Source organism: Oryzias latipes, chromosome 15 (genome assembly GCF_002234675.1).
Source record: "Oryzias latipes chromosome 15, ASM223467v1".
Classification (NCBI taxonomy): Eukaryota; Metazoa; Chordata; class Actinopteri; order Beloniformes; family Adrianichthyidae; genus Oryzias; species Oryzias latipes.
The window spans coordinates 20,226,192-20,240,484 of NC_019873.2; the positions used below are offsets into that span (position 1 = coordinate 20,226,192).

Consider the following 14,293-nt stretch of genomic DNA (forward strand, 5'->3'; position numbering starts at 1 on the left):
AAATACTCAGAAAACAAGTCATCTTTCTTGTGTTGCTGTTTCTACTTTTAAGCAGTCTGCAGTGAAATCAAGGTCGTAGCTCCTGTGATTATCAAAATTGACATTTTTTGTCAGACACATCATTAAACAAGCTATTTTCTCTTAATCTTCCTGGTTCCGAGATTACTCTGATACAACTATCATATTTAAACAACTGCTGCTTTACAGTAAAACAAATAGAAGTGCATCAAGTGTCTTTCTTAAAGGTGTTTGAATCTCCTTCCTTTGTGTGTTATAAATTGAACATGCCAGCTTGATTTTAAATGTTTTAATTCTAATGAAAGACTGTTCTTACAAATGAAAGGACATTGTACAACATTTTTCATGTTTCTAGCACTCTCTACCTTCTTGACCCTGAAAGAATTGGAGGATTTAAATGAGTCATTCAAATAATTAAATAATTTTGTTGCAACATTTGCAAGGCTCAGGTGCATTGTTTATTCTGTAATAAATTGCAGAATCCCTTGCAATTGAACATGTTGATGCTATAAATTTAAAAAGATATTAGATGGTGAAGTCCATAAATGAATGCAGCTGAGTTCAGCTGTTATACTTTGGAGATTTAAATTTTTGGCATCTTTTCTTTTTTTAATTCATTGTACTTATGTTTGTGCATTAACTATAAAAATAGTTTTTCCAAAAAGTTTGAAGTAATAAACAAAAAAAAGGCTTAAGCCACGTACACACCGAGAATGTGTGGCATGTTTAAGAACTTGCAAAACGGGCATTCTTGAACCCGCTTTGAGCATATGGTGTTCACCATTGACTGTATAAGAACTGGACTGTGCGAATGTGCCATCACTCAAAGAAAAAAGACTTTCTTTTGGTTCCGACCAAATTAAGCCAATTCAGTTGCCATTTTTCTGCAATATGCCCATTGCTTGTTGCAATCGGACAATCTCAGTAAGCCGTGATCAGTCTGAGTCTACACGCCTATGGCAATCACTCTTTCCAATCAGGAGTGTGCATGTTTGGCCACACCCCTTCCACTGAAAGCAGGCTCAGCAGAATCTGTCTTTGAATGTTTGACGCAAGGCCACCTACTTTTATTGACGCATATGATCAGTCAGTTTATAACTTGAAGAATTTGCAGTCCAGCAAATATTTAATTAAAAAACAATTGGATTGTTAAGTAAATGTTAAAAGGATATTTTAGAGCGAGAATGGTTATCGGGAAAAATGACTGAGTAATAGCTGTTTATTTCTCAATAAAAGTCCATGGGATTTTGGATTTTTGGGACTGGCAGGTGCTACCCATTTGGAACAGAAGAGGGGAGGGGTCACTTAGTCCAGTTCTCATATATAGTCAATTGTGTTCACACTAGTCTGCCGCTACTTGATTCTAGTACATGAAAAGTTGGAAGAGGCACGGTGCGAAATGTTGAAGCGGTACAAATCTGTTGTGAAATCTTCCTGAACGCAGCATTACAGGTTATTTGATTTTTTATATACTATGTTCCTGAGATGGTGGTGTCTTTTCTTTTTAATATTCCCCTACGATGTTAAGAATTTTAATATTTTCTACATTTTCAGCTCCACTGCTTTTACAGCATACAATGTGAGCCCGTTTCCTCATGTGACTGAAAGCTTTTTTTTTTTCTTGCAGCGTCCCCACATTCCACGACCTACAGGAAGATATTCTGAGCAAGCTTGCTGATGTCCTTGAGGAGGTTTGTGCCTTGCCGCTTTGTTGCACGGGCAGCACAAAAGCCCTCCACACATCCTAACAGATTCACACAAATACTCCTTTGTATTGCAATAAAGTGAAGGCACGCAGATTGAAAGCACATTCTATATAATGTTTACTTGAAAACGGATGCTTAAAAATATTCCGGGTTAAATGGAAAAACTTGCCCACCATCTGGGTTTTAACACAGTTTTTGCTTGTTAGTATGTGCTGAGAGTGATTGTGAACTAAATGGGCCACTTGTGCAGCGACAGTTCACAAACCTGTTCAGGAATTCAGTGCACTCCCGCCAAAAGCTATTTCAGCTGGCAAACATAGCAAATTAATCTAAGCAGACTGAAGTGTATTGGAATGCATTTTATTTAATGCCGTGGTTTGCTGTGCATCATGACTTGAGCATCACTATAGCAACCTGAATTTTTCAGGTTTTTAAAAAAACATTTTAAATATCTTTCAAATACATTCCTTGTTTTATAGTTTTTATTAAAAATATAATAAAAGAAATAACATACAAAAATGAAAACAGAGGATGGCTGATGGGATTGTAGAATCTGATTTTTTTTTTTTTCTCTGCCAGGTTTATAGAGTGTGTTGATTGCTCTTATGTCAATAATTAGATGATAGCTGCATTCAGGAAGGGGAAACAAAACAAAAAATAATAACAGGATATTAAAGAAATGGATGGGGCTGGCAGTAAACACAGTTTACAGTGTGACAAAGTAAAATAATCAACTTGGAACTCAGGCAGCAGAATAGTCTTTGAGCGTGTCACTCCCTCTCAGAGGGTTTCTGTTGGATTATCAAAGCACATTCTGTCAAAAACCTCCTTGATGAATTGGATACAATGCAGCATATTTTCAGAGATAAAGATCATACAATTTGTTGCATCAGCAACAATTACGGTAGTTTCTGAATTTGTTGATTGGTGTTTTCACAACAAGCACAGACTTATCGAGCAAACTGGGTTTAAAAAAGCCATGTTATCATCTAGAAAGTGGTCCAGGGTGTTCCCTGCCTTTTGCCCAACAGTAGCTTGATAGCCTCCAGCAACCCTGTGACCCTGAACTGGACATAAGGGTCGAAAATGGATAAGTGGATGTTAAGAATACAGCTCTAAATACTGTGTAGCTACTTCTGTTTTCTTTGGGGAGTTATAAGAATCTTTTATTGACAGATGTTAGTACACTGGACCCAAGGATAGAAGTTGAATTGTCCTTAACAAGAATTGATCCTCTTTCCTTAAATTTCTTGATCCTATAAGTCCAATTGGCCTGAAGAAAAGAAATGGACAATCCTAAATCATAAAGAAATGTTGGATGCATTGAAATATGCATCCAACATACATTTTAGTAACGTAATTTTTTTAAAATAACTTAGGTTTTATGGTTCAAAATACCAGTAGAATTAATGGTGCTGTGACATTCTTAGGAGAAAAAGTGTGATGTGGCATTTGAACCACACAATTCACGAAAAAGAAATTCTTTGATTAAGCGGTCACCAAATTACTTTCTGTACGGTTTACATTTAACACATTTCCTGCCTCAATTCAGGTGATAAATGAAATGGCAAATGTTAACCTCTGTGAAAATCTAGTTTCCGGTCTGAAGTAAGTTTTATCATGCAGGAGGATCAAATTGAAAGCTTTTTGCTGGAAAACCCAAACTGACACGATACTTTGTGAACCTCATGATTGTTTCTTAAACACACTGAGCCACTTGCCTCTTTCTTTTCCACAGTTTATTTTGATCATTGCATTATAAGATGTCACATCTGACATGTTTAGTCTCTTTATCCATCAAAACATTTACCCTTTAGCTTGGTTCATCGTTAAAAAACTGCTTAAAGTGGTGGTTCTGACTAAAAAGCAGGTGCATTCAGTTTCCATTAGTTTGTATGTCATTCCTGTGCTTGAATGATGAGTCAAGAGCCCGTTGCATGCTGTGTTACATTCCACTGCCCTCAACCCTTAGCAGAAGTGCTGTGGGTGTAAAAAACACATTTATGGATGGATATCCTCTGTTTATGTATTCTTGCGACTGACCTCTCTTTTTCCTTTTATAGTAGATGCAAAAACATTCGTTTATTTATTTATTTTGTACCTGATTCCTCACATTAAAAGGTTGCAGTGCATACCAAAGCAAGCAGTGGGCGGAAAGCAGCAACACAGCTTTCAACCAGACAACGAGTCTAGTTATGCTGTATTGCATTGCTCTAGTCTAGATCATCTTAACTCCCCTCATAAAAGTGTTTAGACACTGCCTTACATGCTAGGTGAGAAAAAGGGTAAAACAACCACAATGAGCATAAATAACATTTCCCTTCTTTGGTCTTGCCCCCCCCCCCCCCTTTTTTTTTTTTCTGCCAGACGCACTATGCAGGAGGAGAGTACATCATCAGACAGGGAGCCAGAGGAGACACCTTCTTCATTATCAGCAAAGGAAAGGTGAGGACAGCCCCGTGAGGCTGCAACCTCGATATAATCCTCATCGGAAGGCAAGGCATCGTGTCACATGAAAATGCCTGTCTTTAAAAGCAAAGAGGTGGCATTTTTAGCTGTCATCAATCACCGAGCGATAGAGGAGAAGCACATCCTCTTTCATCATTCCTTACAGCAGCAGTGGGAGTTTCTAGAAAGCAGAATGGTGTCACTTTGATTTTCCTTTTCAGTAATCAACACTGGCTTTTTCACTGAGCACAGTACTGTCTAGAAGTCACATCACCGCCTGTGGGCTTTCACATGTATTTCACACCACGATGGTTGCCAGTATTCTTTCTTTCTTCTAGCTTTTCTTGAATTCAGCAATTTTTTTTCCACCCCGCACATCAAGCAAGAACGTATTTTTCATTTTTCATTTTATAGGGACATGCTTATCGACGACAAACAGCTGTTCTTTCTGCTGGTAGTCCCTCTGAGCCTCAAAAGGCAGAAGTTGTGGGAAACTAACATTGGAAGTGTGGAGGGAAAAAAAAAAAAACTTCAACTTATTTTTAAATCCAAACAGAAAAAAAATTCACAAGCTGTCAAATCCTTTGACTCAGGTCACTTCATAGCCCAGAGCAAACAGATTAGCTCATAAATACCTGGACTGAGACATGAATGTCCGGACTTTACCGATGTTGCCTACTTCAGTAGTAGATTTACTCTGCAGCAAATCTTCCTTTTTTATTTTTTATGTTTTTTTTCCCCTGCTGTTACTTGATCGTACAGAATCGCTGTTAATTTTGTTGTCACTCAGCTGCGTGTCATTTTTGTATGCTGGCGGTGGACTTCCTGCTACACCTAATGGCTTAAGACAAGATCCTTCATTGGGCGAAGGGGTAATCTCATCCACTTCTTCGAAAATATGCTCAAGTGTCATTCCTTTGATTTGTAGAGTCTTGGGGCACAGCAGAGGGCCGTCACTCGCGTGTAATCTCCCTAATGAAGTGGTCAAGCGTTTGCTCAGGTCCTGCACAGTAATGACTCTTATCTGTTTGTAACAGACTCTGCTCAGGAATGTCTGCCACCTCTGTGTGCAATTCAATTCACTCTGTTTTTACCTCATCCTCTCGAAGCCACGCTTGTCTTTTCTTTAACTTTCCACCCGCATTGCCCTTTTCTTTTCAGGTTAATGTGACCAGAGAAGACTTGCCAAATGGAGAGCCTGTCTACCTCCGCAGCCTTGGGAAGGGAGACTGGTTTGGAGAGAAAGCACTGCAAGGGTGAGATCTCTTGAAATACCTACGCTTCCGATCCTATGAATTTCAATTTAGTATATTTACCTATTCTGTTAAATATCTTCTACTTCAAACTACTAAGTAGGGAGCCATATAACATTTGGTAAGTGACGCTGACTATTAAATGAGTTCATAAGTGTGTCAAACCAAAACTTCTGCACTAAAAAGAGGTTAACTGAGTGTTCTTGCACTATAGATTTGTTAGAATAAAAATTATGCCATAAATTTGAAGCTGAATGCTCATGTATTTTTATTCCCATTAGTACAAACAACTATAAGAGTTTAGCGTCAATCCCTTTTGCATGAGAGAAAAACAAAAGACAGAATTAATGAGAAACTAAAAAAAAAGGCAATAGTGATCCCTCACAGCCACAGTAACATCTGTGGTTTTTGCCTATATTTATTTCTAGCAGACAAGAAACTAGAGGCAAGAAGTCACTTAATGTGACAGAAATGTTGCATTTGTGTACCCATTGGAACCTCATTTCATTTGGTGAAACACGTCTTTTGTCTTTTCTTCTCAGTTCATTTCTTGGATGCCAAAGCTTTGAGAGCAAAAAACCTTTCAACCTAATCCTCAGCTGCTTTAATTAATTTTTTGCCTCCTTCCTCCATAAACAATTATATGAAATGCTGCATGTTTCTGGCGTTGCAGAAGAATTAGATTAAATGTGTGCAAAATTAAACATGATTTTCAATTATCCTTTCATAAAAAGCATGTGTTTTTAGAAAAACAGACCCTAAATCAGAAAAAGCTGAAATATGACCAAATTCTGGATGTTTTAGAACATGACGACAGAACTTAAACATGTAGGTAAGCTGGTCTGCTTTTGTTTCTTCAGTAAAAAAAAACAATAAACAAGAAAAGTCATCTTATTGGACACTGAAGGACACAATACAGTAAACCACTTGATTTCCTCAATAAAAAACATTATATTGTTTTCTGAGAAGGTTCAAAACGCATTAAAAAGCTAATTAAAAACATTTGAGCTCTGAATATCTGGACTCTGCTCCTTTCAAAATTGCTTCAACATGCAGTAATTTAGGACACCTGCTCCAAAGCATTTTTAGGATCATCTGTAGAGTATTAAGTCATCTTTAAATTGCTTTCAGCATCAAAGACGAGCACCCAAAAAAACACATTTTCCTCCTTTTCATGCCATTTGTCCGCTTCTTTGCAGCTCCTGAGTTGATGTGCTATTTAGACAATTGACAGAGAATAATCATGAGTGGATTATCGCTGTATGAGCAGTAAGGAATAAACAGGAGACAGGCTCCTGCATATTCATTTTGAGCACAAAGGTGACAAATGAAGGGAGTTCAAATAAATGGAGATGATGCCATCTTGTGGCCAAAGGTCATGTACAATGTAAAGACCTCATGCAAATGCTGACTTCAAGCAAAATTATGTACAAAAGCAACTTGACCTTAGTAGCCGTTTCAAACATTGATCTTGATTGTTTGCTAAAGTAGTGCCCAATCTAATGTACAGGAGATGGACATCTGGAAAGCTCCGACATATGCAAAAAAAAATCTGACTTTTGGACAGAAAAAGATGGCAGGAGTTGCAAAGCAGCTGAATACTGAAGTAGTTTTGTGGACATTATGTTCTAAGGAGAAATTTGGGTCAGTACTGTAATAAACTCACCAGTTTTTTTTTGTGTGGAACTATTTGTTCAGAGTAGTGATTAATCACAAGTCTTTCTCGCTTTTATCTGGTTTTAATTTAATAAAAATTGCCTACATGATGTCTGTCCAAAAACCTTAAATCTTTCAATGTAGATGTATGTTGTTGAGCATTTTAAGCGTTTCTCAGAAAAGATTTGAAGCACTCTGCATTGTTCTTCAAAGCACGAAAAAGAGCCCCTCATTGTTTGGCTTAAATAAAGAAAATCATACTTTTTCATGTAAGAAACCCCTTCACATTTCCATTGTCTCTTGCCATAAACACCTTTTTGTCTTGGAGTGTCTTGAGCTTGAGGAGCTTATTCAGCTGCACCTTTGATAGTCAAGCATGTGTCGCACATTCAAATTCAGGAAGCCTGGCCCATCTTCGCACCAGGCTTTTGATCAGAGGACTCTGTCGGGTCGTCTTTCTAATTAGTTAACTGTGTGTCTTTGCTCATGAAACTCAATAACCTCTACAGAGAAGCTACTCTGGCCATCTGAAGATGTTGCCTTTGATCGGTGAGAACGTATTTTACAAATCAAAAGCTGTTCTTCTGGTAGCTTTCAAGGTTTAGATTGTGGGAGGGCTGGGCTGCAATGCATGTAAAGCTGGGAAACAAATTTAATGGTTTGAATTTGTTTTTACCTTTATCCTATTAAACTGAATGCACCATCAAGTCGACCAAGCATAACTGAGGGTCTGGAAATTCCCAAAGTATCCAACCATGCTTGTCCCTTGTGAATAAGCGTAAATCTTTTGCAGATCCACAGATCTATCTGTCCATCATATGAGTGGATTTGGTGTGTGAAAAATCAAGGACGTGTGTGCTATTAAAACAGCCTGGTGTCATTGACAGAGAAATAGGTGTCAGGGTCTGTACACCTTCTGACCAACAATAGCACTCTGATAAATTACCTCTACAATGTAGCGGGGAGTTAGTGTTGGCATGCCGTCACATCGTAAATCACATTCTTGTTTTTAAGGACTTTATTTCTGCCAGAAATACTCATTCAGATCTATTCACCAACTCCTTCATTGGTAACAAAAGTACAGAAACAGTTTTTCCTCAAACTGATTTATGGTTATCCTGTAAAGTCTCTACTAAGCTATGACTTCTCCCTTATCCCTTTAGACCAACACTGCTCTTTAGATTAGTTGGTGCTTTTGTGGCTGATGGTTCAGCCTGAAATAAATAGATTAAGGTTTTAAGAAATGGCCCAATTTAGCACAAGTTCTCTCATTATAAACTGCGACATCAGGGAAATGCTAAAGTTTTGGCTTAGATTTTAATCAATTACTATTCCAGAAATCTTGAAGCTTGGCACAAATATTAGATCTGACAAATAAGCATGGGTAATTCTTAAACTCTGCCAAAAAAGTGTGTACATTTCTAAAAAATATTAATAGCTGCAATATTAGATTTCTTAATGCCAATATCCAGCCTTTGAGTGTCACTCTGCTTTTGTGAAGGTAAATACATGTAAAAAGATTGCACAATCACAGGTCAATGCCCTAGTAACCCGGGGACACCCGTTTGGGTGCTGCAGGTCTTCTGGGTTGTCCAGAAGACCGCAGAGAAGTGTGGCTGCATTTTAAAGGGACCACAGATATGTCTTGTAGTTCTCTTGAGGCTCATGTGGTCATCTTTAGGGACGTCGTGAACATGGAACATATTGTTGTGCATGTGGTAAGCGTATTGAGAAGTATTGGTGAGGATGCTTTTGTATGGTGCCCTTGCACCACATTCTAGTCATTATTGAGGGGAGTGCATTGGCTTTTTACTGACCGCACGCAAATGAATGAATGAATGAATGAAAACTTTATTAATCCCAACAAGGAGAAACTCAGTTCCAGTACATCTCGATGAAGAAGGTCCGACAAACAGCACAGGATACACACACACACATCTGGAGGGGTTACTGAGGTCAATGCAGCCGAGCGCCTTAGATGACCTGCGCCGGCGCACCTTTGTATAGCATGCAGATGGACCACGAAGAGGGCCGGGGGTTGGGTTTGGTGACAAAAAAAAGTCGTATCCCTACACTGCGTACAATGTGTTGATACAAGAAAGAAACTACACCGTTTAAACACAAATAGCACATATTCAGACAAAGACACAGTACATGAGGCTCAGGGGGGAAACGGTGGTGGACGGGAGTGGGGGGCCCCCCATGAGTCTGTCCAGCAGGTGCAGCTCCGTGAGCCAGGCACATCTTCCGGGCAGCTCACAGAGGAGGTAGGGAGGGGGTTGGGAAGTTGGGAAATGCTGCATGCATGGGGTGTGCAGATGATATGTAAGTAATTTTCCAATTTCCAGCCAAGCTGCAAGCACGGAGCGTACTTATTAATTAAACAGCCCTACCAGGCTCCCTGTGCAGGTTTTGGTGGGTTGAAAAAAGAAACAATCTGTACAACTTCCCTATATCTCACCTACTTAACCCCTACTTACCTGTTGGTGTTTTTTAAGTGTTAGCTAAAACCTGTCTGCTACAACATGCCCGTGGAAAAATGTGCATGAACATTTTTGCACTATGGGCTCTCTGAGCGGTCTACCATCTTAAAATTTCGTGCAGGCCACCTGCGTGCCACTTGATTAAATATAATTTAAAATTTAAGTTTTGTTTTGTTTTGAAAGCTCCTTTCTTAAAAAATGCATGAAAAGATTTACCGGTCAATACCAAGACATCTTTTGGTTCCATCACTTAGCTTTTTTAAGACTTGGAAGAAAATACATATTTTGAGTTGATGTTTTTACAGGGGTTAAAAAAAACACCTTGTAATACTCAAGTATATTTGAAAGGTAAATAAAAAAAAACAAAAAACCTGGACTTAAAAAAAACAAAACAGGTTGAATGTATTGGTGGCTACATTTAGATTTTGTTTTTAAACACAAAAATCATCTCAACTTAACAAATGCATCAAAGGTTTGTCTAAGGTACCAGTTTCATCAAATCTGCTATTTGTTCCTGTCCACGTCTTGACCCTGGTCAAAACCTACTTCTTCGTTCTCGGCCTCCAAAGGCTATTTTCATAACCCCACCCATTCACTGCAACCATCCAATGGAAACCAACACCGCAGGCTCCTGTGCAACTCCAAAGGACGTTCCAGATACAGCATGCAGCTGTTTTCTGTGTGTTGCTGCTTGTGCCAAGGCGTGCTTATGTTTGTCTGTTCTCCAGTGTTATTCGCTCTTAACAAGTGCAGAGCCCCCACGGATGACTTAGGCTTGGAATGTACGAATGAATCCCGCTGACATACTAATTCAGGATTGTGTTTCATGTAGAACATCTCCAGCATTAGTGCCAGGGCACTCCAAAGCTCTTTCTTAGCTACGCTTGAGCTGCAGGGCCCAGGTGGAACAAGCCGCACTCGAATATCCCTGGCCTCTTTAAAATAATTTATGGTAACTTAAACCTTTACATAGACGTGATTGTGCAATCCATGCTGGTGGCAAAACAAAGCGGCACAACACAAACTGAGGCTTGAGATCATTACCACAGTTAAAATGTGTGAAATCTGATTTTAAACAACTTTAGTATAAACATTTTAGCTTGGTATTAGGTGTATGTCTATCTCTGTGCCTATGAATGCAGCACTGATGTTTGGAGAATGGATTCAGGTCACGGAGGCTTATCAAATAAAAATTTAACACTATATGTGCAACATTAGCTGGAGGGCTTCGGTGGTCATCCGTTGATAATATCCTCTGACAAACTCTGCCAGCCTCCAATTCTTTCGTCCTCAACTTTCAAAATATGTTGTCCCTCCTGTGGCTGTGCCCTTTATTCAAAGGGGTCAGTGGGAAGAGTGAGATGGTCTGTGTATTGGGCAGTGAGCATGAAGAGGCGTTGCTCAGTCTGTTTGAAAGAAAGGAAACCAGAGGGAGTTGACATGGCGGGAGAGGGAATTGTCGCTTAAATTCATTGAAATAGGTCGGTACATGTCTGAGATCAGAGGAGATGAGCTGATTGTCAGTGACTGAGATCCTGTGGGATGAGTCTGTTTGACCTGATAACAAAACCTATCTTAGTGTTGCTCTATACAAGACATTGCACATTAGCCAGTATTTCTTGTTATTTTGGAAAAGGCTGAGAATCACGCATGGGCAATTTTCCGCAGAGATCCATGCCTTTTGTTTTATTTTCATTCACAAACGAGAGGATACTTCTTTACTGGGAACGTACAAACATACCACTGAGGTGCTTTACTTGTGGGGCGCTACAGTTGGGAGAACCCTTTCCGACTCTGAGCATCAAACATTCATTGTGGTGAAAGATGTCTTCTTTGGATTCCGACTCTGAGGATTCGTGCGACTGGGGCGACTCCTCTGAAGAGGCGCTGTCATCAGAGGAAGATGAACTTGATGTCAAATACAATAAAAAGTAAAGCCAGTCTTTCAGTGTTGTGTGTTGCAGTTTGAAACTTGAGCCTTTATTGTGTGCCACCATCCCCGCTCTTCTAAATCAAGCCTTTAAAATCAATAATATTCTGGTTCAAAGTCACTAACTGCTGTTTTCTGTTCACTTGTTCCAGAGAGGATATCAGAACAGCCAGCGTCATTGCAGCAGAAGCAGTCACCTGTCTAGTCATCGATCGAGAGTGAGTAATAATCCTTGTACATAATATTACTACACTGTAAAACAATAAGTGGAAAAAATTGAGCCCACAAGTAAAACAATTTCTTGCTGTAATTTGGGAGACAAACTCTTGAGGATAACCACATCATGTCTACCTTTTACTTTCCCACAAATACATTTTTGAAATGTTTTAAATATTCCGAAACGATAACTGATATCTCAAATTCTTCAAGCACTATTATTTGATTTGTATAAAAAAATAAATGACTTTTGCTATAAAAATTTGACTTCAGAAACATTGGTTCCGATTTTGGTTCTTAAATATAGTTCTTGTGGAATTTGCTGCTCCAGCCCTCTTGTTTTTCGGGTGATTGTTGTTTGTTTTTATATTAAAAAAGTATATTTCTTGATTTTTATTTGGTACTCTTCTACGATACTTTTGTCAGAAATTTATCAATGTTGTGGCTACAGTTACAGGCTGTTGACATCCCAAAACTGTTCATGTTTAGCTTTTAAAATTAATCATTATATAATTAATATTGATATGATTTCTTTAATGAATTTAGATGGCTGTCACCTGAGTGTTTCTACATAGATTTTTTTTAAAAAAAGCTCTTTTAAAAAAAATTCGATTAAAGTTAGTTTCTTGTCTTTGACAGTAAAGGTATGGAAATCATGAAGCAATAGGAGGCTGTTTAGACAAAAACTGAGCATCTTGGTTTTTCAGGCTTTAATATGTTTGGTGAAAATAGTCAAGCACACGGTTTCAGGATGGGGAGTGATGGTGTCGTCTTTCTCGGGGGCTCCTTCCAGCCTCGAGGGAAAAAGCACATCCTCACAGCAGAGTGAGGTGCGGTAGTGGATGAGTCATTTAGCTGCGGTGATTACAGCTTCCTGCTGTACAGCAACCTTATGGGGTCACAGCTGACAAAACCAGTTTAACTTTGCGTCACTTTTGTTTGTTTTCTGCATAATTTTAAAGGAAACAGTCAAAAGATGGCAAAAGGAGAAAGACAAAGATGGCTTCTGTAGCTATGGGGAAGAGTTATAAAAAGAAGTGTCAGCACGCGGCGCACTAGACACTGAACTTAAACAAAGCCTCGGCTCTGGAAGTGTGAGCCAGCAGGCAGTTAGAGAAAACACAGATGAACCACGTCTTGTTTGAAGGCTTGCTAAATCCCGTGCAAAAACTTCCTTGGCTCTCTGAAAACCTTTCTGGATATTTCAGCAGGGAAAAAACATTAGCAGACGGAATGGGTCTTATGAAACAGATTTCCTATTAAGTGTCATTTTTCTTAGGACAAACCCAAACATACAGGATTTAATTTCTGTATAACATAATTTTGCAGGGTTTATGTTTCCACTGGTAACTTTATATCTGATTTAAGCCTTTATCTTTTATATCGTTTTTACTCCTATAAGAAATGTGTTTAATTAGCTTGAATTTTCATTTTAATGGCTTAAAAGGAGCATCGGTTCACAATAAAATGTTTTATAAGAGCTTCATGTCCTATTAAAAAAATCGAGCAGCTTACCCAGGAAACTGTACTCTTTTTTATTTTATTTTTTTAATTGAGCAGAAATGATTTATTTACTGCAATTTTAACATTTTCCCTTCCATTGATGATCTATTTGCACACTCTTCTGAACCTCTTCAGGTCAGCTCTGTCATCTCTTCAGAAATCGTTTGAGCTTTCCCTCTAAAAGCAGACTTATGAATATTTAATACTAACAAGCAGCTTCTCTATAAGACTTTAGACATACAATGCACACTGATTTCCTGGACTTATTTTTTATTGTAATTGTAAGCAATAATACACGTATTTGCTCATTTATCTTATTTATTAAATAAATCTATATTTTTCAGTTCATTCAAGCACCTGATTGGAGGTTTGGAAGATGTGTCCAGCAAAGGCCACGATGATGCTGATGCCAAAGCCAAGTAAGTCGAACTGGAAGCAATTTTGCTCCTTGATTCAATAATGCAAACTCTTAATTATTGTCTTTCTTGGTCAATTTTTGGCTTAAAAAATCCACGACTCCTTTTCTGATAATAACCTGTCTGGATAACAATTATTCTATCGGTGTTATACACCGATAGAATAATTGTTATTAAGCCACTGTTGATGGAATGAAAAACTAAATTAAAAACTGAAAACATTAATATTCTTCTGACGTATTTAGTCTAAGGCAGGGGTGCCCAAACTTTTTGACTCATGGGTCTCATTGGTATATATTTTAGTGCCAATTGCACTGATTGGTTGAGTGAGAAATACAAATTGGAGAAATGCAGCATTCATGAGGTGTTGGAATGAAAACACACACATAAACCTTAAAAAACAAATCTTCCTACACTTCCTATACTGAATGCAGAATAACTCTCTGCACCTAAAAAAAGGTCAATTTGTTTGTAGTGCACCATCTATGGGGACACACCAGAAAAGAAATGAGGATAATCTATTTTATTCCAGTATGGCGAGTCAGACTAACTCGTTGCATGTGGGCTGTAGTTTGCCCACCCATGGTCTAAGGTGCCATTTTTAAAGAGTGACTGTAGTCTCTGTGCACCTTAGCAAAAAGAAGTCTATTTGAGTGTACTTACA

At 38.5% G+C, this 14,293-nt stretch overlaps 1 protein-coding gene across 2 annotated transcripts in view; it reads left to right on the forward strand.

The window, feature by feature from the left end:
* The window catches only part of prkg1 (protein kinase, cGMP-dependent, type I), a 97,215-nt gene that overhangs the window by 73,933 nt on the left and 8,989 nt on the right, over nucleotides 1-14,293 (forward strand). For both annotated transcript variants that reach the window (NM_001104714.1, XM_011484130.3), the window contains 5 exon segments: nucleotides 1,646-1,709; nucleotides 4,092-4,169; nucleotides 5,334-5,428; nucleotides 11,647-11,712; nucleotides 13,558-13,632. In NM_001104714.1, coding sequence (NP_001098184.1) covers nucleotides 1,646-1,709; nucleotides 4,092-4,169; nucleotides 5,334-5,428; nucleotides 11,647-11,712; nucleotides 13,558-13,632 — 378 coding nt within the window.